Source organism: Salvelinus fontinalis, chromosome 9, assembly GCF_029448725.1.
Source record: "Salvelinus fontinalis isolate EN_2023a chromosome 9, ASM2944872v1, whole genome shotgun sequence".
Classification (NCBI taxonomy): domain Eukaryota; kingdom Metazoa; phylum Chordata; class Actinopteri; order Salmoniformes; family Salmonidae; genus Salvelinus; species Salvelinus fontinalis.
In genome coordinates, this window is record NC_074673.1 from 4,910,106 (window position 1) to 4,936,604 (window position 26,499).

A 26,499-nucleotide genomic window follows, 5' to 3' on the forward strand; every position below is an offset into this window, starting at 1 on the left:
CTGCTCTGTAGTTACTCCATACCCCACTGCTCTGTAATTACTCCATACCCCACTGCTCTGTAGTTACTTCATACCCCACTGCTCTGTAGTTACTCCATAGTCCACTGCTCTGTAGTTACTCCATAGTCCACTGCTCTGTAGTTACTCCATACCCCTCTGCTCTGTAGTTGCTCCATAGTCCACTGCTCTGTAGTTGCTCCATACCCCACTGCTCTGTAGTTGCTCCATAGTCCACTGCTCTGTAGTTGCTCCATAGTCCACTGCTCTGTAGTTACTCCATAGTCCACTGCTCTGTAGTTACTCCATAGTCCACTGCTCTGTAGTTGCTCCATACCCCACTGCTCTGTAGTTGCTCCATACCCCACTGCTCTGTAGTTACTCCATACCCCACTGCTCTGTAGTTACTCCATAGTCCACTGCTCTGTATTTACTCCATAGTCGACTGCTCTGTAGTTACTCCATACCCCTCTGCTCTGTAGTTGCTCCATACCCCCCTGCTCTGTAGTTGCTCCATACCCCACTGCTCTGTAGTTGCTCCATACCCCACTGGTCTGTAGTTGCTCCATACCCTACTGCTCTGTAGTTGCTCCATATTCCACTGGTCTGTAGTTGCTCCATAGTCCACTGCTCTGTAGTTGCTCCATAGTCCACTGCTCTGTAGTTGCTCCATACCCCACTGCTCTGTAGTTGCTCCATACCCCACTGCTCTGTAGTTGCTCCATACCCCACTGCTCTGTAGTTGCTCCATAGTCCACTGCTCTGTAGTTGCTCCATAGTCCACTGCTCTGTAGTTGCTCCATACCCCACTGCTCTGTAGTTACCCCACAGTCCACTGCTCTGTAGTTACTCCATAGTCCACTGCTCTGTAGTTACTCCATAGTCCACTGCTCTGTAGTTGCTCCATACCCCACTGCTCTGTAGTTGCTCCATACACCACTGCTCTGTAGTTGCTCCATACCCCACTGCTCTGTAGTTACTCCATACCCCACTGCTCTGTAGTTACTCCATAGTCCACTGCTCTGTAGTTACTCCATACCCCACTGCTCTGTAGTTACTCCATACCCCACTGCTCTGTAGTTACTTCATACCCCACTGCTCTGTAGTTACTCCATAGTCCACTGCTCTGTAGTTACTCCATAGTCCACTGCTCTGTAGTTACTCCATACCCCTCTGCTCTGTAGTTGCTCCATAGTCCACTGCTCTGTAGTTGCTCCATACCCCACTGCTCTGTAGTTGCTCCATAGTCCACTGCTCTGTAGTTGCTCCATAGTCCACTGCTCTGTAGTTACTCCATAGTCCACTGCTCTGTAGTTACTCCATAGTCCACTGCTCTGTAGTTGCTCCATACCCCACTGCTCTGTAGTTGCTCCATACCCCACTGCTCTGTAGTTGCTCCATACCCCACTGCTCTGTAGTTGCTCCATACCCCACTGCTCTGTAGTTGCTCCAGTGGTTCAGGATATCTAGAATATTTAAAAATAGAATACAACTTTATTGTTCATTGGTTAGACCGGAAATGTGTCTTCTGACTATCCCAACACCCCCAAATAAACACACGTATTGACCACTTTGTTAAGCAGGGGCACAACTTTGGTTTTAGATTGGAGGGTGGGGGGGTGGGGGGGGACATAATATACAGTACCAGTCAAAAGTTTCAGACACACCTACTCATTCCAGGGTTTTTCTTTATTCTACAATATTCTACATTGTACAATAATAGTGAAGACATCACAACTATGAAATAACGCATGAAATCATGTAGTAACCAAAAAAGTGTTCAACAAATCAAAATATATTTTATATTTGAGATTCTTCATAGTAGCCACCATTTGCCTTGATGACAGCTTTGCACACTCTTGGTCTTCTCTCAACCAGCTTCACCTGGAATGCTTATCCAACAGTCTTGAAGGAATTCCCACATATGCTGAGCACTTGTTGGCTACTTTTCCTTCACTCTGCGGTCCAACTCATCCCAAACCATCACGATTGGGTGGAGGTCGGGTGATTGAAAAACACTGAGGCTTCTTAAATATTGTTTCTGGTTAGTCCTTCCCAAAGCCATATATTTAAATAAGTAAATACATAGCCATGGATCTATCCATAGGGACTCTATAGGGAGTAGGGTTCTGTAGGGCTCTGGTCAAAAGTAGTGCACTATATAGGGAATAGGGTTCTATAGGGCTCTGGTCTAAAGTAGTGCACTATATAGGGAATAGGGTTCTATAGGGCTCTGGTCTAAAGTAGTACACTATATAGGGAGTAGGGTTCTATAGGGCTCTGGCCAAAAGTAGTGCACTACTTATGGGTCTATCCATAGGGACTCTCCCAGTAGCAAGTAATCTAGCTGCCTCAATCAATCAATCAATCAAGTTTATTTTATATAGCCCTTCGTACATCAGCTAATATCTCGAAGTGCTGTACAGAGACCCAGCCTAAAACCCCAAACAGCTAGAATGCAGGTGTAGAAGCACCACCTGAGATGGTCGCTGTCCTCTGTCCAGCGGTGCTGAAACAGACCGGGAATACCGATTGTGTCACTGTTCAGTGGTGCTGCTTCAGACTTTGGAATGACCAAGAGAAGATAGATGTTGAAGATGTTGAAGCTTTCCATTAGCTTAGTACAGGTCGGCTTAGTGCAGGTTGGTTTAGTGCAGGTCGGCTTAGTACAGGTTGGCTTAGTGCAGGTTGGTTTAGTGCAGGTCGGCTTAGTACAGGTTGGCTTAGTGCAGGTCGGCTTAGTGCAGGTTAGCTTAGTGCAGGTCGGCTTAGTGCAGGTCGGTTTAGTGCAGGTCGGCTTAGTGCAGTTTGGCTTAGTGCAGGTCGGCTTAGTGCAGGTCGGCTTAGTGCAGGTCGGCTTAGTGCAGGTTGGTTTAGTGCAGGTCGGCTTAGTACAGGTTGGCTTAGTGCAGGTCGGCTTAGTGCAGGTTAGCTTAGTGCAGGTCGGCTTAGTGCAGGTCGGTTTAGTGCAGGTCGGCTTAGTGCAGTTTGGCTTAGTGCAGGTCGGCTTAGTGCAGGTCGGCTTAGTGCAGGTCGGCTTAGTGCAGTTTGGTTTAGTGAAGGTCGGCTTAGTGCAGGTCGGCTTAGTGCAGGTCGGTTTAGTGCAGGTCGGCTTAGTGCAGGTCGGCTTAGTGCAGGTCGGCTTAGTGCAGGTCGGCTTAGTGCAGTTTGGTTTAGTGAAGGTCGGCTTAGTGCAGGTCGGCTTAGTGCAGGTCGGTTTAGTGCAGGTCGGCTTAGTGCAGGTCGGTTTAGTACAGGTCGGCTTAGTGCAGGTCGGCTTAGTACAGGTCGGCTTAGTGCAGTTTGGCTTAGTGCAGTTTGGCTTAGTGCAGGTTGGCTTAGTGCAGGTCGGCTTAGTGCCGGTCGGCTTAGTGCAGGTCGGCTTAGTGCAGTTCGGCTTGGTGCAGTTCGGCTTAGTGCAGTTTGGCTTAGTGCAGTTTGGCTTAGTGCAGTTTGGCTTAGTGCAGGTCGGCTTAGTACAGGTGCTGCACTGACAAGTAGGCTTATTATGAATGGTTCGCCTATGTCAACCACAAATGATTGCAAATCCTACGAAATGTGTATCTTGTTCAGACTACTACTTACATGGAAAGTCATAAAATCCATGACGAGGGAAAAAAATTAACTTTAACTTTATGGAAAGGAGTAAGGTTTAAAGTATCTCCGATGTTTGACCCCATAAGTAGATGCGACAAGAGAACATCCTCAAACCCACCCACCTCCCTCCCTCCCTCCCTCTCTCCCACTCGCTCTCCCCGTGCCTCTGACTACACACACTCCCCACTACCTCACGATCGATCAGACGCTTGAACCAACGCCGCAGCGCTGACCGTTTTTCACAGACTGTTTTCCAGCAAAGTGAGAAAGAGAGAAAAGAAGGAGAATAATAAAATGATGTTTAAATCCTGACAACAACAACAACAACAACAAACATCGAATGGATTGGGCGATCTATTCTGAGTGCTAATACGATAAAATGAGAGTCGTCTTGGTACTGTCATTCTAGACATGGCTCTTAGTCGCGGCATGACACCTTTCTCTCAGTTCCTCGGGGAGTGTTTCCCCTGTCAGTCCTTCACCGCTACTGGAAATGGCGTTGAGATGCTGCTGAACAAGGAAGACGCAATAAAGGCAGACGCTGCCAGGGAATAAACTACTACCACTACTATATGATTACCTGTGCTTTTCTTTGGGTTGGATTCATAGTAGCGGTGGACAATACCATGGTGAATTACCAGAAATATATTACTGTTATGCAGCTGGCTCTGGGGGTGACCTCCTACAACAAAGAACATCATCTCCCTCCCAGGAAATCGTTGTGGTGAGTATGAATATGACTTAGTGCTGCTTCTTCTGCCTGCTGCAGCGGACGATTCAGAATCATTATGGGATGCCGCCAGCCAGGCAGTGCAGGTTGATGGTCTGATCAGGGGCATTCTTCTATAGCGGCTGGCGCCAAGCGCCAAGCTGTCGCCTCCGGCACGTCTTTTAATAATAAAAGGGGTTATGGTCGGAGAAGAAAACAGAGAGAACCGTTATATGGTAGCTACGGTAGGTCGAGCAGACTCAATCTGCAAGATTAGCAGTTTGTGTTTCACTGTGATATGTATTTCAGAAGCAAGTCCAGTGACTACCGCGTAGCCAGCCTGCCCTCTCTCTCTCTCTCTCTCTCTCTCTCTCTCTCTCTCTCTCTCTCTCTCTCTCTCTCCTGTCTCTCTCCCCCCTCTCTCTCGCTCTCTCTCTCCCCCCCTTCTCTCTCCCCCCTCTCTCTCTCCCTGTCTCTCTCCCTGTCTCTGTCTCCCTCTCTCTCCCCCTTTCTCTCCCTCTCTCTCCCCCCCACTTTCTCTCCCCCTCTCTCTCCCCCTCTCTCTCTCTCTCTCCACCTCTCTCTCTCTCTCCACCAATCTCTCTCTCTCGCTCTCTCTCCACCTCTCTCTCTCTCTCTCTCTCTCTGTCTCTCTCCCTGTCTCTCTCTCTCTCTCCCCCTCTCTCTCTCTCTCTCTCTCTCCCCCTCTCTCTCTCTCTCTCCCCCTCTCTCTCTCTCTCTCTCCCCCTCTCTCTCTCTCTCTCTCCCCCTCTCTCTCTCTCTCTCCCCCTCTCTCCCTCTCTCTCTCTCTCTCTCCCCCTCTCTCTCTCTCTCTCCCCCCTCTCTCTCTCTCTCTCTCCCCCCTCTCTCTCTCTCTCTCCCCCTCTCCCCCTCTCTCTCTCTCTCTCTCCCCCCTCTCTCTCTCTCTCTCCCCCTCTCTCCCTCTCTCTCTCTCTCTCTCCCCCTCTCTCTCTCTCTCTCTCCCCCTCTCTCTCTCTCTGTCTCCCCCTCTCTCCCTCTCTCTCTCTCTCTCTCTGCACCATGTTGCAATCATTAGGCTACAACAACTCTAGGACTAGTCAATATGCTGTAGGCTATAGGTAAACTCTGCATGCCCTGTGTTTGCCTGCCTTCCAGCGTGCGTGTGTGTGTGTGTGTGTGTGCGTGCATTAATTTGTGCGCTAGGGGGGTTGGTGACAGGTTATTGCATTAAAAAAAAAGACTTTATAAAGCTATCCAAGTTGAGTGTGTTTGTTCAATGCATTATAGGATACTCATTGTTATGTCTGCTCCTCTGTAACGTCATGCTTCTTGAATATGCTTCTTTAAATTCACTGACTGTTCTGCTACTGCTCCTACGTTCTCATACACTTTCATTATCCTAACTAATTGCATAGTCATATGTTGAATCCCCACTAACTCCCTCTACAGTAATGTAGGTCATTAATAAACATTTAAAACATGAAAAATGTATTTTCCTGTTTTTCTTTATTATTTTCCATTTTAAACTGAATTTCAGCCGAGGGACTAGTGTACTATATAGGGAATAGGGCCTTGGTCAAAACTAGTGCACTATATAGGGAATAGGGCATTGGTCAAAACTAGTGCACTATATAGGGAATAGGGCTCTGGTCAAAACTAGTGCACTATATAGGGAATAGGGCTCTGGTCAAAACTAGTGCACTATATAGGGAATAGGGCCTTGGTCAAAACTAGTGCACTATACAGGGAATAGGTCAAAACTAGTGCACTATATAGGGAATAGGGCATTGGTCAAAACTAGTGCACTATGTAGGGAATAGGGCCCTGGTCAAAACTAGTGCACTATATAGGGAATAGGGCCTTGGTCAAAACTAGTGTACTATATAGGGAATAGGGCATTGGTCAAAACTAGTGCACTATTAGGGAATAGGGCCCTGGTCAAAACTAGTGTACTATATAGGGAATAGGGCCTTGGTCAAAACTAGTGCACTATACAGGGAATAGGGCCTTGGTCAAAACTAGTGCACTACATAGGGAATAGTGTGTCATTTGGGGTGCAGACTTTCCTCTCATCTCCATGAAACATTCTAATTCTGAATAATGAATTAACATTCTAATTCTAATTAATGAATTAACATTCTAATTCTAATTACTGAATTAACATTCTAATTCTAATTAATGAATTAACATTCTAATTCTAATTACTGAATTAACATTCTAATTCTAATTAATGAATTAACATTCTAATTCTAATTACTGAATTAACATTCTAATTCTAATTACTGAATTAACATTCTAATTCTAATTAATGAATTAACATTCTAATTCTAATTAATGAATTAACATTCTAATTCATTCTCATTCTCTGGGTATTCTTGTGTCTTTCCATCCATTTCAATCAATGCGTCTCAAAATATAAGTGCTGATCTAGGATCTGTTTATCCTTTTAGATCAGAATGAATAAGATTATATGGGAACAGGGCAGGGGTGGGGGGGGGGGACCTGATCCTAGATCAACACTCCTACTCTGAGACGCTTTATGAGTAATCCTCCCATCCTGTCCTGTGAAGCTTTGCTGTTCACCTTGTTGACCTCAGAAAAACAATCTGTCTTGTAATTGTCACTGGGTCTTACAGTAAGCAGAGAGTAGCTCAGTCGTCCGTACAGGAGCTGTGGACGGAGAAGGGTTTCTCTACTTACGACGGGATTACAATTCTGTTTTAAAAGAAAAGAGGACGGCTAGTTGTCAGTCAATAGCCTCTTCAGCACATTGTCGTTGTTGTGTGTCTCTGTTTGACAAACGAAGGCATACAGTAGAAGATCATTTCTGCCCGATAATGCCGGGACACTTAGGCATGGCTCCATTGGGGTTAGACTTAAGTCAACACTCATTTCAAATAGAACAGATCAGAATAGTTTAGAATATACATTTTTGGGGGAATAAAAAGGTATATTTTACCCTTATTTTACCAGGCAGGTCAATTAAGAACAAATTGTTATTTACAATAGAATTTAATATAATTTAATAAATTAGAACATAATTGAGTAGATTAGAATATAATTGAATAGATTAGAATATAATTGAATAGATTAGAATATAATTGGAGTGAAAGAGGAGAAAATGACATCGGCCTAAGACTGTCTAATAGGGGGACGACATGGCTATCTGATCTTGTTCATGTTCTGTACTAATTAATATTAGGGATTAGAGACCATCCTTCCTTTCTGACTTCTACCCTGTCCATTCATGTCCCGTGTTACACTAACATCTACCCTGTCCATTCATGTCCCGTGTTACACTAACATCTACCCTGTCCATTCATGTCCCGTGTTACACTAACATCTACCCTGTCCATTCATGTCCCGTGTTACACTAACATCTACCCTGTCCATTCATGTCCCGTGTTACACTAACATCTGTCTTCTACCCTGTCCATTCATGTCCCGTGTTACACTAACATCTACCCTGTCCATTCATGTCCCGTGTTACACTAACATCTACCCTGTCCATTCATGTCCCGTGTTACACTAACATCTACCCTGTCCATTCATGTCCCGTGTTACACACTAACATCTGCCTTCTACACTGTCCATTCATGTCCCGTGTTACACACTAACATCTGCCTTCTACACTGTCCATTCATGTCCCGTGTTACACTAACATCTACCTTCTACACTGTCCATTCATGTCCCGTGTTACACTAACATCTACCTTCTACCCTGTCCATTCATGTCCCGTGTTACACACTAACATCTGACATCTACCCTGTCCATTCATGTCCCGTGTTACACTAACATCTGACATCTACCCTGTCCATTCATGTCCCGTGTTACACACTAACATCTACCTTCTACACTGTCCATTCATGTCCCGTGTTACACACTAACATCTGACATCTACCCTGTCCATTCATGTCCCGTGTTACACTAACATCTACCCTGTCCATTCATGTCCCGTGTTACACTAACACCTACCCTGTCCATTCATGTCCCGTGTTACACTAACATCTGCCTTCTACCATGTCCATTCATGTCCCGTGTTACACTGACTTCTACCCTGTCCATTCATGTCCCGTGTTACACTAACATCTGCCACACCACAACGCTCCTTGTCTTGGTAACATTCTGTACTAATTCCCATATCAGGACATATAATCTGTTCTGACTGACCTGTATCTCCTTGGCGTCCTTCGTACGACGTCGTACTGTTACCAACGGGTCTTATTCAACCTCCTCAAAACGTCTCTTAAACCCAGTACGATCCACTCATCTACTGGTACAAGAACACATAGAAATAGAATGACTAGAGTTGGGAAGAGAGAAGAGAGAAAACCCCGGTACTGTATGACTGGTTGTTCAGCCTTCACGGGAAACATTGACTTAAAATGGGATTGTCTGTTGTAGGATTTCTGTTTTTATTCATTAACCACTACTCCAATAACTAGAGAGGGATGATGTCACCACAAGCCACGTAGGGACCAACCATAGAAATATAATTACTAGCATGGTGAAAGGCCCCTCAGACCACGGCAAATTAATGGGGATTCCCATTCTAGTAATTATATGTCTATGGGACCAACCACCATGCAGGGACGATCCCAATTTGATCCCTACGTGTCTGGTTGGACCTAACACTTCAACGTTTGCAGATCTGTAAGGTGGAAATACAGCGCATTCGAAAAGTATTCAGACCCCTTGACTTTTTACACATTTTGTTACTTTACAGCCTTATTCTAAAATTGATTAAATTGTTTTTTCCCCCTCATCAATCTACACACAATACCCCACAATGACAAAGGAAAAAAAAAGGTTTTTAGAATTTTTAGCAAATTTATTAAAAAATATATATATCTATTCTCATTTACATAAGTATTCAGACCCTTTACTCTGTACTTTGTTGAAGCACCTTTGGCAGCGATTACATAGTCGAGTCTTCTTGGGTATGACGCTACAAGCTTGGCACACCTGTATTTGGGGAGTTTCTCCAATTCTTCTCTGCAGATTCTCTCAAGTTCTGTCAGGTTGGATGGGGAGCATCGCTGCAAAGCAATTTTCAGATCTCTCCAGAGATGTTTGATCAGGTTCCAATCCGGGCTCTGGCGGGGCCATTCAAGGACATTCAGAGACTTGTCCCGAAGCCATTCCTGGATTGTCTTGGCTGTGTGCTTAGGGTCGTTGTGCTATTGGAAGGTGAACCTTCACCCCAGTCTGAGGTCCTGAGAGCTCTGAAGCAGGTTTTCATCAAGGATCTCTCTGTACTTTGCTCCGTTCATCTTTGCCTCGATTCTGAAAAACATCCCCACAACATGATGATGTCACCACCATGCTTCACCGTAGATGTGGTGCCAGGTTTCCTCCAGACGTGAAGCTTGGCATTCAGGCCAAAGAGTTCAATCTTGTCATCCATCAGACCAGAGAATCTTGTTTCTCATGGTCTGAGAGTCCTTTAAGTGCCTGTTGGCAAACTCCAAGCGGGCTGTCATGTGCCTTTTACTGAGGAGGGACTTCTGTCTGGCCACTCTACCATAAAGGCCTGATTGGTGGAGTGCTGCAGAGATGGTTGTCCTTCTGGAAGGTTCTCCCATCTCCGCAGAGGAACTCTGGAGCTCTGTCAGAGTGACCATCAGGTTATTGGTCACCTCCCTGACCAAGGCCCTTCTCCCCCGATTGCTCAGTTTGGCCGGGTGGCCAGCTCTAGGAAGAGTCTTGGTGGTTCCAAACTTCTTCCTTTTAAGAATGATGGAGGCCAATGTGTTCTTGGAGACCTTCAACACTACAGAAATGTTTTGGTTCCCTTCCCCAGATCTGTGCCTCGACACAATCCTGTCTCGGAGCTTTACGGACAATTCCTCTGACCTCATGGCTTGGTTTTTGCTCTGACATGCCATGTCAACTGTGGGACCTTTATATAGACAGGTGTGTACCTTTTCAAATCATGTCCAATCAATTGAATTTACCACAGGTGGACTCCAATCAAGTTGTAGAAACATCTCAAGGATGATCAATGGATAACTATTTAATCCATTTTAGCATAAGGCTGTAACGTAACAAAATGTGGAAAAAGTGAAGCGGTCTGAATACTTCTAGAATGCACAGTATTATGATGGAAAGAAGCTTTAGATTCGGGACCAACTGCTCTCCTGTATCCCCATACAGCAGGGGTCTGGCAGGCATAGAAATATAATATATAGAACGGACCCCCCCCATGTCAGACTACTGTTGCTCTGATCATATGCAGCAGCTCTTTATCTGAACATCTGTTATAGTAATTCTATTTCTACGCACAAAGCCCCTATAACCCATAACCAGAGAAGAAGAATGAATAGTATTACTACAACGGACCTGATGCTCCTCCTGCAGCTGTAGCTCCAGCAGTAAAGGGTCAGTCCATATGCAGCAGCTCTTTATCTCTAGGCCTGTTTAGATAATCATATTCCTGAGGCATAACCTTATTAACCTAATTATTCCCCCAGGACAGAGAGCAGAGGAACAGGTGGATCTGGGACAGAGAGGAGAGGAACAGGGAGATCTGGGACAGAGAGGAGAGGAACAGGGGGCTCTGGGACAGAGAGGAGAGGAACAGGGGGATCTGGGACAGAGAGGAGAGGAGAGGAACAGGGGGATCTGGGACAGAGAGGAGAGGAGAGGAGAGGAGGGGAACAGGGGGATCTGGGACAGAGAGGAGAGGAACAGGTGGATCTGGGACAGAGAGGAGAGGAACAGGGGGCTCTGGGACAGAGAGGAGAGGAGAGGAACAGGGGGATCTGGGACAGAGAGGAGAGGAGAGGAGGGGAACAGGGGGATCTGGGACAGAGAGGAGAGGAACAGGGGGTTCTGGGACAGAGAGGAGAGGAACAGGGGGCTCTGGGACAGAGAGGAGAGGAACAGGGGGCTCTGGGACAGAGAGGAGAGGAACAGGGGGCTCTGGGACAGAGAGGAGAGGAACAGGTGGATCTGGGACAGAGAGGAGAGGAACAGGGGGATCTGGGACAGAGAGGAGAGGAACAGGGGGATCTGGGACAGAGAGGAGACGAGAGGAACAGGGGGATCTGGGACAGAGAGGAGACGAGAGGAACACTGTAGTACTGTATCTCCCAACTTAATGATACAGGTTAACTACCACTGTAGTACTGATACAGACCCAACCTAATGATACAGGTTAACTACCACTGTAGTAATGATACAGACCCAACCTAATGATACAGGTTAACTACCCCTGTAGTACTGATACAGACCCAACCTAATGATACAGGTTAACTACCACTGTAGTAATGATACAGACCCAACCTAATGATACAGGTTAACTACCACTGTAGTACTGATACAGACCCAACCTAATGATACAGGTTACCTACCACTGTAGTACTGATACAGACCCAACCTAATGATACAGGTTAACTACCCCTGTAGTACTGATACAGACCCAACCTAATGATACAGGTTAACTACCACTGTAGTTGTGCTGTTCTGTGACCTTAAATTAAACCTTCTTGTGGGTCTTAATAAGCAGAATAAAACACTACTTCCTCTGTCCAGTTGACTGCTGCCCAACACTGGGTCCCGACCCTCAGTTTGGAAAGTACTGTTGGCTGTATGTTCTACATGGCCTTGCATTTGGGGTTGACTGTAAAAAAAAAAACTATCCTTCCTGTAAGTCATTAGATCTGTTACTAAATAAACAATAGCATCAGAGTGTGTTCTTCGCTGCCCATTGGTTACGTCATCACTGAGGTCAAACTGACGGCAGTTGGTTGAAATATATTCAGGCTGGTCCACATTGTCAGATTTTTTTTTGTAAGGTGAAAGAAGAGGTGGTTTTAGCACCTGGTTGGTGATAGTGATCGCCTTGTTTTTGTAAGGTAAAGTATAATGGTGTTGTCCCTAACGGGGTGCAACAACCTCAACATAAACCTCAACAACCTCCCCATAAACCTCAACAACCTCCCCATAAACCTCAACAACCTCCCCATAAACCTCAACAACCTCAACAACCTCCCCATAAACCTCAACAACCTCCCCATAAACCCCAACAACCTCCCCATAAACCCCAACAACCTCCCCATAAACCTCAACAATCTCCCCATAAACCTCAACAACCTCCCCATAAACCTCAACAACCTCCCCATAAACCTCAACAACCCCCCCATAAACCCCAACAACCTCCCCATAAACCCCAACAACCTCCCCATAAACCTCAACAACCTCCCCATAAACCTCAACAACCTCCCCATAAACCCCAATAACCTCCCCATAAACCTCAACAACCTCCCCATAAACCCCAACAACCTCCCCATAAACCTCAACAACCTCCCCATAAACCTCCACAACCTCCCCATTAACCCCAACAACCTCCCCATAAACCTCAACAACCTCCCCATAAACCTCAACAACCTCCCCATAAACCTCAACAACCTCCCCATAAACCCCAAAAACCTCCCCATAAACCTCAACAACCTCCCCATAAACCTCAACAACCTCCCCATAAACCTCAACAACCTCCCAATAAACCCCAACAACCTCCCCATAAACCTCAACAACCTCCCCATAAATGTCCACAAACCTCACCATAAATGTCATTATACATCGTTTTGAATAACTTGCCAACACTTACAAAACAATCGACTAAAAATGTTAAGTGGGTTTTAAGGCAATTTAGTCACAGGAAATGTTAGATACATCCACTGGAATATTGTTTTATTTAACAAATATAACTTTTATTTCATTAGGCAAGTCAGTTAAATTCTTATTTACAATGACGGCCTACCCCGGCCAAACCCGGACGGCGCTGGACCAATTACACACCCACCAGTATGGGACTCCCAATCACAGCCGGATGTGATACAGCCTGGATTCAAACCAGGGAATCTGTAGTGACGCCTCTTGCACTGAGATGCTCCGCGCCGCTCGGGAAGCCCTGAGTGAAACGTTTCATAACATGTTTTTAGGAAGGTAGAAGCTCAGATGATCGTGTTCTATTTTAACGCTGAGGCTTGATGGGATGTTGTCTTCCTTTCGTTAAATCGCTGACAGTATAAATAGTAGAATATATAGTAGTATAAATCGTTAATATCCTCCTCTAGTAGCGGGGGGTGAAGGTGGTATTGCAACAGAATGTATTATTCAGTACCTGCAGACAGTAACAGTAACGATGCAGTACATACAGAACTACATGGGCGCTGCGGCTGTCGTTAAATGGTCCACTAGATCAAAGGACATAGTTTAGAGGGATGAGCATTATACACTGAACAATAAAAACATGAAACAATTTTCTAAGATTTTACTGAGTTACAGTTCATGTAAGGAAATCTGTCAATAGAAATCAAATTCATTAGGTCCTAATCTATGGATTTCACATGACTGGATAGGGGAGCAGCCATGTCTGATTGGCTGGGCCTGGGAGCTGCCATGTCTGATTGGCTGGGCCTGGGAGCTGCCATGTCTGATTGGCTGGGCCTGGGAGCAGCCATGTCTGATTGGCTGGGCCTGGGAGCAGCCATGTCTGATTGGCTGGGCCTGGGAGGGCTTGCCAATCAGAATGAGGTTTTCCCCACAATAGGGCTTTTCCCCAGCTCAGATGATCCCGCAAGTAAAGAAGCTGGATGTGGAGGTCCTGGGTTGGCGTGGTAACACGTGGTCCGTGGTTGTGAGGCCGGTTGGACGTACTGACAAATTCTCTTAAACAACGTTGGAGGCAGTTTATGATAGAGACGGGAAACATAAAATTCTCTGGCGACAACTCTCATGGACATTCCTTCAGTCAGCATGCCAATTGCACGCTCCCTCAAAACTTGAAACACCTGTGACATTGTGTTGTGCACATTTTAGAGTGGCTTTTTTATTGTACCCAGCACAAGGTGCACCTGTGTAATAAACATACTGCTTAATCAGCTTCTTGATATGCCACACCTGTCAGGTGGATTAGATATATTGGCAAAGGAGAAATGCTCACTAACAGGGATGTAAACAAATTTGTGTCCAAAAACAATTGAGATATTTGTGGGGCGTGCCTGGGTGGGGAAATTAGTTTTGCAGCAGAATTAGAATCATTATCATAAAAATACTTTACATTAAAACACACACACGTTAAACATGTCAAAACGTATAAAGTACTTTCCCACATACATTGCCCATGGTTGTTGGGTTCTGGGGACTACATTAAACATTAGACTAAGTTACAGTACTGATTGTATTGAGTTTAGTTGAGTCTGCATTATACGGTGTTCAATGTGTGGATATTAACTCGCGGTGCCTTATACACAGGGTTGTCAGGACAAGCTAAAAATGTCTAACCCAATGTCCACTCAAAACCTGCTCAAAAAGCCTGAAAACTAGCAGGGAAAATATGTTTTGTACGGCAAGAGAGGAGCTGACATATTTATGCAATTAACCCTTTTTTCCCACGACGTTAACGAGCCAATTAAGAAGGAATTTAATAGTATCTTGTAACGACGCTAGACGCAAAATTCGGGTTTCCTCAAAATAATAATTATTGCGAGCTATGACATGACATAATATAAAATATATAACATTTAATTTTCCCTGATTAAACTCGCCAGATCATTTACCACCATTGGATGTTGATTAAAACTCCTTTGACTGCTATGATTTAAGCAATAAGGCCTGACGGGGTGTGGTATATGGCCATTAAACCACGGCTGAGGGCTGTTCTTAAGCACGACACAACGCGGAGTGCCTGGACACAGCCGTTAGCCGTAGTATATTGGCCATATACCACAAACCCCCGGGGTGCCTTATTGCTGTTATAAACTGGTTACCAATCAGAACAGTAAAAAGTAATGTTCTGTCATACCCCCATGGTATACGATCTGATATACCACGGATTTCAGACAAATCAGCATTGAGGGCTCGAACCAGGTTTATAATTGTAAATAAATCCTCTTTGCGCATGTGCATAACTACAGATAAAATTCCCGACTGGAGAGTTTTGAGTGATGAAAGTTGGACAGAGGATCTGGAAGTCTCTGAGCAAGAAACACTTAGACAAATGAATGTCGGGCTTTTTTTCTGGCAATTGTTCTGTTATTATGTGCCAGATGTTAAGAAATACAAAACCATTATAAATGACCTATTTACAAGATTGACTTGTCATTTCAATAGGCAAGAGACTAAAATCTGGGTTTATGAATTTAATTACATTTTTTCCATAGTTTGCTAAAGACAGGTAGCCGATAGACCCTGATAGGCCTACATCTCATTTCAGATAGACTACAGTAGCCTAGACAAGATGTGAACTGACAGGTAGCCTATAGCCCCTGATAGGCTTACATCTAATTTCAGATCGACTACAGTAGCCTAGACAAGATGTGAACTGACAGGTAGCCTATAGCCCCTGATAGGCTTACATCTAATTTCAGATCGACTACAGTAGCCTAGACAAGATGTAGACAAGACGTGAACTGAACAATTTAGCAGCTAGCTTAGTTAAATTAATAACAGACTCATTTATTCAACATGACTAGCGAGGCGATTTCGCAATAAGAAGTGCTTCCGTTTCCCCAATAGCCTGCTGGAATAGACTACTGAGGATGGGGGTCCTCATTTAAAATCACTGAATTAAATATTAATAATATGTATATGAACTGACTATGCGTGTCAACAACAGCCAGTGTTTATTTTTTGGGGGTAATTTATTTGACCTGTAGCCTCGTCTTGACTACTGTTACCGTCAATCTAACGCGTTCATAATAACACAAGGCTAAAACAACAATAAACTGGAGTTACAGGCTATGTATTCAATTGGTTTGCCAGTTCCGGGTAAGGCTACACAAGCGGCACAAATGGATTTGCAACGACTCCATTGATATTGTCATTTCAATATATTTATAGGTATCAAATGGCAGCCTACAATGGCATACAAATGAATATGATGGCCAACGGAGTCAAATGTATAATTCTCTACATTTACCCCAGTGTCAGTTTTATTGCGGCCTTTTCCCTATAAAACAAACCGCACAAGGGAGTTCCGTAACTTTCATCTGAAGGAAAAAGGAAACCGCACACTGCTCCTGATAGTATCACCGATATTTAATAAGCTTTACGTATCCGCCACACGCCTTCGTCAGAGCTTTAACTCGGACGAGCTTTAACTCTGACGAAGGCCGTGTGGCCGATACGTAAAGCTTATTAAATATCGGTGATACTATCAAGAGCAGTGTGCGGTTTCCCTTTTTCCCTTCATCTTGTTCAAGTGTTGCCATGCACCTGCAAATAAGATTGCTCAGATGTGCGAGTGCCTTTTGAATTTCGGTAACTTTCATTTAAAATGTCCCCTGAGGCAGCCTCTGAGACCCAAGAAGATGCATAAAGCACTTCGCTCGATGCCGTTTTCTTTAATAAGCAGTCCACATTAGAATGCCGTTTAAACCACCTCCGAACGTTACGTAATGCGCACTAGTGCGCCCAAAGTCATTTTCCCAGTATTTTGTCTCCATCATTTATTGATGTGCATCAGTTCTATTGTATTAGTATGTTTTATGAAAACAAGGTTGGAAACAGAAGTCTCTATAATGACAATCCTAATAGCCTACCAACAACTGGTAAAAACGTCGTCACAACGTGCAGCGCTCTCCTACTGTAGTGGTCTCTCCACACCCACACACCCCTCCGGCCCTCCCCGCCACTCACTCAGCAACAGCCTGCCTCACTGCCTGACAGTCAGCAGCAGGTCACAGTGACATATATATATATATATATATATATATATATATATATATATATATATATATATATATATATATATATATATATATATATAAGATAAATGCCATGGCGGCCGCGGTGCAACGTAGAAATAGCCCAAAAAAAACACAACCCGCGGCCCCCCAAAAAAAATCACACAGGACATCGTTTTCAAAGTAGCGCAATTTTAACGGGGAAAACCGCGAACGTTTATACACTGCTTATACATTATTTGCCATTTCTGTATCTCTGATCCGTCCCTCTGTCTGTTAAACACCACCGGTACAATCCAAGCACTGCCTCAGATCTTTGGCTGCTCTACCTGGACATGTCGACAGAGTAAACTCCCACACCTTAATAACCCTGTACTTTCCTAGGAAATTGACTATACGGTAAGGCTAAATTGAAATGTTTAATACAGAAGAAATATGAAATGCATAACCATGGTAACAATTGAAAGGGAACAGTTTGGATATTATAGGAAAACACAACTGTTCACTTGATACATGTCACATACGTCGTATGAATCGGACCAAGGCGCAGTGTGGTATGCGTACATTCTTTAATATAAGAAGAATGAACACTGAACAAACTAACCAAAATAACAAACCGTGAAGCTATACCAACCGAGTGCTGACAGGCAACTACACATAGACAAGAACCCACAAACACCCAAGGGAAAATGGCTACCTAAATATGATCCCCAATCAGAGACAATGATAAACAGCTGCCTCTGATTGGAAACCATACCAGGCCATCATAGAAATACAAATCACCTAGACCTACAAAACCCCTAGACAATACAAAACCCCTAGACAATAAAAAAAAACTAGACATTACAAAAACCCATAGACAATACAAAACCCCTAGACAATACAAAAACTAACGTATCCACCCTAGTCACACCCTCACCTAAGCAAAATATAAAGAAAACAGATCTCTCAGGTCAGCGCGTGACAATACAAGACTGAATCAAACATTACACTGTTGATTTGATGTTCATTTTACATTTGACTGTACTTTTCATTTGTTGATAATGAAATCTGAAAATAATTTGGAAACATTCTGTAACATGATGAGAATATTCTTGGAAAATGTGGGGGGGTGTAGGTACAACATAAGACGAAACCACGACAAGGGTTTGAGTGAGAGGTCTACCTGGTTGACTCCGAGGGGTCACACACCTCTCCAAAGTGTGCACACTTCCTAATACACTTTTATGACTCAAAGAGACTTCAACTATACAGTGTTTTTTTGGTTTTGTTTTGCTCTCCTAGCTGTGCCGTTGAGGAACTAGGACGAGCACACAGGTAGTTGTTAAGTTTGGAACACAGCCCTGCTTCCCCGCCGTCACCACAATTACTGTTGTCGTCTACGCTATCCAGAAACGGTCGGTTTATAAATATCAATCAGGGTCAGGTGGGCATGATTTGAAAGCTTGTTCTATTGCCGACATGACTAGTTATAAAATACAATCTTACAGTGTTAATCTTTCACAAAGGCAATTCAGAGAAACAGATCGTAATTTTGGTGCGTTGTAGAAAGGATACGTCAAATCAAATCAAAACTTTTATTTGTCAACATGCGCCGAATACAACAAGTGTAGACTTTACCGTAAAATGCCGAATACAACAAGTGTAGACTTTACCGTAAAATGCAGAATACAACAAATGTAGACTTTACCGTAAAATGCCGAATACAACAAGTGTAGACTTTACCGTAAAATGCCGAATACAAAAAGTGTAGACTTTACCGTGAAATGCCGAATACAACAAGTGTAGACTTTATCGTAAAATGCTGAATACAACAAGTGTAGACTTTACCGTAAAATGCCGAATAGAACAAGTGTAGACTTTATCGTAAAATGCCGAATACAACAAGTGTAGACTTTACCGTGAAATGCAGAATACAACAAGTGTAGACTTTACCGTGAAATGCTTACTTTACAAGCCCTTAAACCAAATAAACTAAAGTAAACCAAATAAACTAAAGTAAAAAAGAATAAAAAGTAACACAATAAAATAACATTCATGAGGCTATATACAGGGGGTACCGGTACCGAGTCAGTGTGCAGGGGTACAGGCTAGTTGAGGTAATTTGTACATGTAGGTGGGGGTGAAGTGACTATGCATAGATAATAAACAGCGAGTAGCAGCAGTGTAAAAACAAATGGGGGAGATAAATAGTCTTATGGCTTGGGGGTTAGAAGCTGTTAAGGAGCCTTTTGGACCTAGACTTGGCGCTCCGGTACCGCTTGCCGCGTGGTAGCAGAGAGAACAGTCTATGACTTGTGTGACTGGTCTTTGACAATTTGTTGCGTCTTCCTCTGACACTGCCTAGTATATAGGTCCTGGATGGCAGGAAGCTTGGCCCCAGTGATGTACTTGGGCCGTACGCACTACCCTCTGTAGCGCCTTACGGTCAGATGCCGAGCAGTTGCCATACCAGGCGGTGATGCAACCGGTCAGGATGCTCTCAATGGTGCAGCTGTAGAACTTTTTGAGGATCAGGGGACCCATGCCAAATCTTTTCAGTCTCCTGAGGGGGAAAAAGTGTTGTCGTGCCCTCTTCACAGCTGTCTTGGTGTGTTTGGTCCATGATAGTTCGTTGGTGATCTGGACACCAAGGAACTCTAAATTCTCGACCTGCTACACTACAGCCCCGTCGGGGTTAATGGGGGCCTGTTCGGCCCGACATTTCCTGTAATCCACGATCAGCTGCTTTGTCTTGCTCACATTGAGGGAGAGGTTGTTATCCTGGCACCACACTGCCAGTTCTCTGACCTCCTCCCTGTAGGCTGTCTCATCGTTGTCGGCGATCAGGTCCTACCACTATTGTGTTGTCAGCAAAGTTATTGATGGTGTTGGAGTCGTGTTGGAGTGCATGCAGGTGTGTGTACGGGACAGATCTTCTCCACAATAAACAAACATAGGCTCATTCTGTTCAGAACGACCCGGGGTGTGACGACACGTCATCTTGTAACTGTACATAGTGATCATCATAAACGTTGACAATGTACATGAAATGAGTTTTATGATAGGGAAATGTGAAGTGCACATTTGGATTCACAGGTGTTTGGCTCTGCTTGTATAACGTGAAATCGATTTATTATATTAATCAACATTTCACCTTTCAAAATGCATTGATCCCTTTTAGTGTACAGCATTTCCCTCACTCAGACAACAAAACATTTGCAAAAAAGTTTGCCCTATTAGCAGGAAGAGATGGGGGCAACTTCTTGTCGCGCGAGGTGCTCAAATACAGAACATCTGTCCGTATAAACCCATACAGCACTGGGAAGGACAGAGCCTGGGCTCTGAGGGTCCCATTTATGCGCTTATTAGTGCCATTTTCAACCCCTATACGGGTGCATGTGTAAAGGGTTACACGGCCAATTTAGACACGTTTTTCTCATTATCAAATCATTTTTTGCTAGGACTGTGTGGGAGTGGTCTGAGTGAGGAGGGGGAAACTGAAAATTAGCTTTTTATTGGTAGAGAGGTTTGGAACTCTTTCTTATTGGTGTATCAACTCATTGACCGCCTGGTGATGTCACAAGGCGGGCCAAAACACCATCCCACCAAAACAGGTTGGAATTTCAGGCATTCTTTTCAAAACAGCTGTCACGCCCTGGCCTTAGTATTCTTTGTTTCCTTTATTATTTTAGTTAGGTCAGGGTGTGACATGGGGAAGGTATGTGTTTTTGTATTGTCTAGGGTGGTTGTGTGGTTTAGGGGGTTAAGTAGAGTAGATGGGTTTGTGTTTAGTGTAGGTGTCTAGCTGTGTCTATGGTTGCCTGAATGGTTCTCAATCAGAGACAGATGTCATTAATTGTCTCTGATTGGGAGCCATATTTAAGACAGCCATAGGCACTAGGTTAATGTGGGTAATTGTCTATGTTGTACGTTTGTAGCTTGTGTGTGCACTTACGTCTATAGCTTCACGTTTGTTAAAGTGTTCGTTGCGTGTTTTTCCTTTTCTCTAAAATAAAAGAGAATGTATTTTGTACACGCTGCGCCTTGGTCCACTCTCTCTCAGCAAGACGATCGTGACAACAGCTCTTACACTAAAAGGCTGTATTTTAACAAACCAAATTCAACGGTCAGTCTAAGTGCTGGGCAGTAGCGCTATTTGCACCCCATTATTTCTCTCTCTACTTTGCACATTCTTCCACTGCAAATCTACCATTCCAGTATTTTACTTGCTATATTGTATTTACTTTGCCACCATGGCCTATTTATTGCCTTCACCTCCCTTATCTCACCTCATTTGCTCACATTGTATATAGACTTATTTTTCTACTGTTTTATTGACTGTATGTTTGTTTTACTCCATGTGTAACTCTGTGTTGTTGTATGTGTCGAACTGCTTTGCTTTATCTTGGCCAGGTCGCAATTGCAAATGAGAACTTGTTCTCAACTTGCCTACCTGGTTAAATAAATAAAAAGTTCAAGAGTGTGTCAGAAATCTTTATGCTATTTAACACAAGCACAATTATCGGCACAGTTACTGGCATTGGCAAAGGGATGGGTTTTGATTAATAAACAAGTTGTGGGTGTGTCAGGGTTTGGCTACTCACTGGCCAATCGGAACGTGCTCAACGGCACAGTATGTGGTTGGTTCCAAGTTGTGTATTTATGGTCTTTTATGTGTTGCCTTGGAAACAACTCCAATTCCAATGTTAATCCGTTATGGTTTGTTAAACAGCTTACGGAACCAAAATAACGAAACGTAGAACTATCTCATCTTTGCTAAATATGATGTCTTGAACCCATTTTGCAGTCCACATCGTTCTAAGGAATTCTACGTCTTCAGTAGCATTCACTCTGCTATAGGGGGCTAGGCTTACTGTGAATTACATTATGGCTAAGGCATAGACATGCCAAATGCAACAATTAGCATCTTAATAACAGAGTTTTACCTCTGTAAAAAAATACCTTGATGAAAGTCGTCTGAGACAGAAATGTTGGTGAATAAGATCCATTAAATAGTTTGGAAGCATCCAGATTACCGGAGGAATTGTTCTTCTGTTTAATAAATGTCGTAGCTGAACAGCCATTTTCTCTCTACCGGGCAGCAGAGACGGTGTGGAGAACATTACAGTATATCGCTTGTCCTCTCCTTTAACAAGACATCCTGCTGGTGGTCCTCTCCTTTAACAAGAGACCAGGCCAGACATCCTGCTGGGGGTTTAACAAGAGACCAGGCCAGACATCCTGCTGGGGGTCCTCTCCTTTAACAAGAGACCAGGCCAGACATCCTGCTGGGGGTCCTCTCCTTTAACAAGAGACCAGGCCAGACATCCTGCTGGTGGTCGTCTCCTTTAACAAGAGACCAGGCCAGACATCCTGCTGGGGGTCCTCTCCTTTAACAAGAGACCAGGCCAGACATCCTGCTGGTGGTCGTCTCCTTTAACAAGAGACCAGGCCAGACATCCTGCTGGGGGTCCTCTCCTTTAACAAGAGACCAGGCCAGACATCCTGCTGGGGGTCGTCTCCTTTAACAAGAGACCAGGCCAGACATCCTGCTGGGGGTTTAACAAGAGACCAGGCCAGACATCCTGCTGGTGGTCCTCTCCTTTAACAAGAGACCAGGCCAGACATCCTGCTGGTGGTCCTCTCCTTTAACAAGAGACCAGGCCAGACATCCTGCTGGTGGTCCTCTCCTTTAACAAGAGACCAGGCCAGACATCCTGCTGGGGGTTTAACAAGAGACCAGGCCAGACATCCTGCTGGTGGTCCTCTCCTTTAACAAGAGACCAGACCAGACATCCTGCTGGTGGTCCTCTCCTTTAACAAGAGACCAGGCCAGACATCCTGCTGGGGCTTCCTCCTCTTCCTGTAGCTGGGTTCCTGTAGCTGGGTTCCTGTAGCTGGGTTCCTGTAGCTGGGTTCCTGTAGCTGGGTTCCTGTAGCTGGGTTCCTCTAGCTGGGTTCCTGTAGCTGGGTTCCTGTAGCTGGGTTCCTCTAGCTGGGTTCCTGTAGCTGGGTTCCTGTAGCTGGGTTCCTGTAGCTGGGTTCCTGTAGCTGGGTTCCTCTAGCTGGGTTCCTCTAGCTGGGTTCTTGTAGCTGGGTTCCTCTAGCTGGGTTCCTCTAGCTGGGTTCCTGTAGCTGGGTTCCTCTAGCTGGGTTCCTGTAGCTGGGTTCCTCTAGCTGGGTTCTTGTAGCTGGGTTCCTCTAGCTGGGTTCCTGAGCAGAGCAGAGCAGTATTGTCCTGGTTAGTTGAGCAGAGCAGTATTGTCCTGGTTAGTTGAGCTGAGCAGTATTGTCCTGGTTAGTTGAGCAGAGCAGTATTGTCCTGGTTAGTTGAGCAGAGCAGTATTGTCCTGGTTAGTTGAGCAGAGCAGTATTGTCCTGGTTAGTTGAGCAGAGCAGTATTGTCCTGGCTAGTTGAGCAGAGCAGAGCAGTATTGTCCTGGCTAGTTGAGCTGAGCAGAGCAGTATTGTCCTGGTTAGTTGAGCTGAGCAGAGCAGTATTGTCCTGGTTAGTTGAGCTGAGCAGAGCAGTATTGTCCTGGTTAGTTGAGCTGAGCAGTATTGTCCTGGTTAGTTGAGCAGAGCAGTATTGTCCTGGTTAGTTGAGCTGAGCAGAGCAGTATTGTCCTGGTTAGTTGAGCAGAGCAGAGCAGTATTGTCCTGGTTAGTTGAGCAGAGCAGTATTGTCCTGGTTAGTTGAGCAGAGCAGAGCAGTATTGTCCTGGTTAGTTGAGCAGAGCAGAGCAGTATTGTCCTGGTTAGTTGAGCAGAGCAGAGCAGTATTGTCCTGGTTAGTTGAGCAGAGCAGTATTGTCCTGGTTAGTTGAGCAGAGCAGTATTGTCCTGGTTAGTTGAGCAGAGCAGTATTGTCCTGGTTAGTTGAGCAGAGCAGAGCAGTATTGTCCTGGTTAGTTGAGCAGAGCAGTATTGTCCTGGTTAGTTGAGCAGAGCAGTATTGTCCTGGTTAGTTGAGCAGAGCAGAGCAGTATTGTCCTGGTTAGTTGAGCAGAGCAGAGCAGTATTGTCCTGGTTAGTTGAGCAGAGCAGAGCAGTATTGTCCTGGTTAGTTGAGCTGAGCAAAGCAGTATTGTCCTGGTTAGTTGAGCAGAGTGCCGGCCTGGCTAGTTGAGCAGAGTGCTGGCCTGGCTAGTTGAGCAGAGTGCTGGCCTGGCTAGTTGAGCAGAGTGCTGGCCTGGCTAGTTGAGCAGAGTGCTGGCCTGGCTAGTTAAGCTGAGTGCTGGCCTGGTTAGCTGAGCAGAGTGCTGGCCTGCTTAGTTGAGCAGAGTGCTGGCCTGGCTAGTTGAGCAGAGTGCTGGCCTGGCTAGTTGAGCAGAGTGCTGGCCTGGCTAGTTGAGCAGAGCATTATTGTCCTGGCTTGTTGAGCAGAGTGCTGGCCTGGCTAGTTGAGCAGAGTGCTGGCCTGGTTAGCTGAGCAGAGTGCTGGCCTGGTTAGCTGAGCAGAGTGCTGGCCTGGCTAGTTGAGCAGAGCAGTATTGTCCTGGCTAGTTGAGCAGAGTGCTGGCCTGGCTAGTTGAGCAGAGCAGTATTGTCCTGGCTAGTTGAGCAGAGCAGAGCAGTACTGTCCTGGTTAGTTGAGCAGAGCAGTATTGTCCTGGTTAGTTGAGCAGAGTGCTGGCCTGGCTAGTTGAGCAGAGTGCTGGCCTGGCTAGTTGAGCTGAGTGCTGGCCTGGCTAGTTGAGCAGAGCAGTATTGGCCTGGCTAGTTGAGCAGAGTGCTGTCCTGGCTAGTTGAGCAGAGTGCTGGCCTGGCTAGTTGAGCAGAGTGCTGGCCTGGTTAGTTGAGCAGAGTGCTGGCCTGGCTAGTTGAGCAGAGTGCTGGCCTGGTTAGTTGAGCAGAGTGCTGGCCTGGCTAGTTGAGCAGAGTGCTGGCCTGGTTCTCATAGTGGCTGTCACCATTCTTGAAAGGACAATGTGAAAGAAAACTACCTGAGCCAGCACAAGTCTGTTTGGGGTATCAAGATGAAAAGGGTACTCAAATACGTGCTGTGTGTGTGCGTGCTGTGTGTGTGTGTGCTGTGTGTGTGTGTGTGCTGTGTGTGTGTGTGTGTGCGTGCGTGCGTGCGTGCGTGCGTGCGTGGAGACGAGGGTGGACAAACCTCCAGCAGTCTTGTAAAATGTGAAATTATCCCAGCTGGATGGGATGGAGCGGAACATTACATATTGACTTGCTGATGAAGCAGTACCCCTTACTGCCCCGGCTAATCACACCTGATGGTTCTGCAGGACACACACACACACACAGACACACAGACACACACACACACACACACACACACACACACACACACACACACACACACACACACACACACACACACAACACACCACACACAACACACCACACACCACACACAGGCAGAGAATGAGAGTGAAAGAGAGAGAGAAACAGAGACAAGGGGAATTGGGAGTTGTGATTTATGTGTGTCTTGTTTCTGGCTCTTTTCTTTGTAACAGCATGAGGCATCTGCTTGACCCCTTCCCTGATCTACATTACCACCCTGCTGTACTGAACTACATTACCACCCTGCTGTACTGATTACCACCATCTGTACTGAACTACATTACCACCCTGCTGTACTGAACTACATTACCACCCTGCTGTACTGATTACCACCCTGCTGTACTGAACTACATTACCACCATCTGTACTGATTACCACCATCTGTACTGAACTACATTACCACCATCTGTACTGAACTACATTACCACCATCTGTACTGATTACCACCATCTGTACTGAACTACATTACCACCCTGCTGTACTGATTACCACCATCTGTACTGAACTACATTACCACCCTGCTGTACTGATTACCACCATCTGTACTGAACTACATTACCACCCTGCTGTACTGATTACCACCATCTGTACTGAACTACATTACCACCCTGCTGTACTGATTACCACCATCTGTACTGAACTACATTACCACCATCTGTACTGATTACCACCATCTGTACTGAACTACATTACCACCATCTGTACTGATTACCACCATCTGTACTGAACTACATTACCACCCTGCTGTACTGATTACCACCATCTGTACTGAACTACATTACCACCATCTGTACTGATTACCACCATCTGTACTGAACTACATTACCACCCTGCTGTACTGATTACCACCATCTGTACTGAACTACATTACCACCATCTGTACTGATTACCACCATCTGTACTGAACTACATTACCACCATCTGTACTGAACTACATTACCACCATCTGTACTGATTACCACCATCTGTACTGAACTACATTACCACCATCTGTACTGATTACCACCATCTGTACTGAACTACATTACCACCATCTGTACTGAACTACATTACAACCATCTGTACTGAACTACATTATCAGTATCTGGACCATTTACGATGAACAGGGTTTATTTTTTTATTATTTTATTTAACCTTTATTTAACTAGGCAAGTCAGTTAAAAACAAATTCTTATTTTCAATGACGGCCTAGGAACAGTGGGTTAACTGCCTTGTTCAGGGGCAGAACGACAGATTTTT

The 26,499-nt window shown here is 45.0% G+C and overlaps 1 protein-coding gene across 7 annotated transcripts in view; it reads left to right on the forward strand.

The window, feature by feature from the left end:
* The first annotated feature begins 3,757 nt into the window (after positions 1 to 3,757).
* LOC129861938 (tight junction protein ZO-1-like) overlaps positions 3,758 to 26,499 on the forward strand; it is a 215,094-nt gene continuing 192,352 nt past the window's right edge. For all 7 annotated transcript variants that reach the window (XM_055933150.1, XM_055933152.1, XM_055933153.1 and 4 more), the window contains exon 1: positions 3,758 to 4,318. In XM_055933150.1, the coding sequence (XP_055789125.1) occupies positions 4,167 to 4,318 (152 nt within the window). In that variant the 5' untranslated portion in view covers positions 3,758 to 4,166. The remainder of the gene's footprint in view (positions 4,319 to 26,499) is intronic.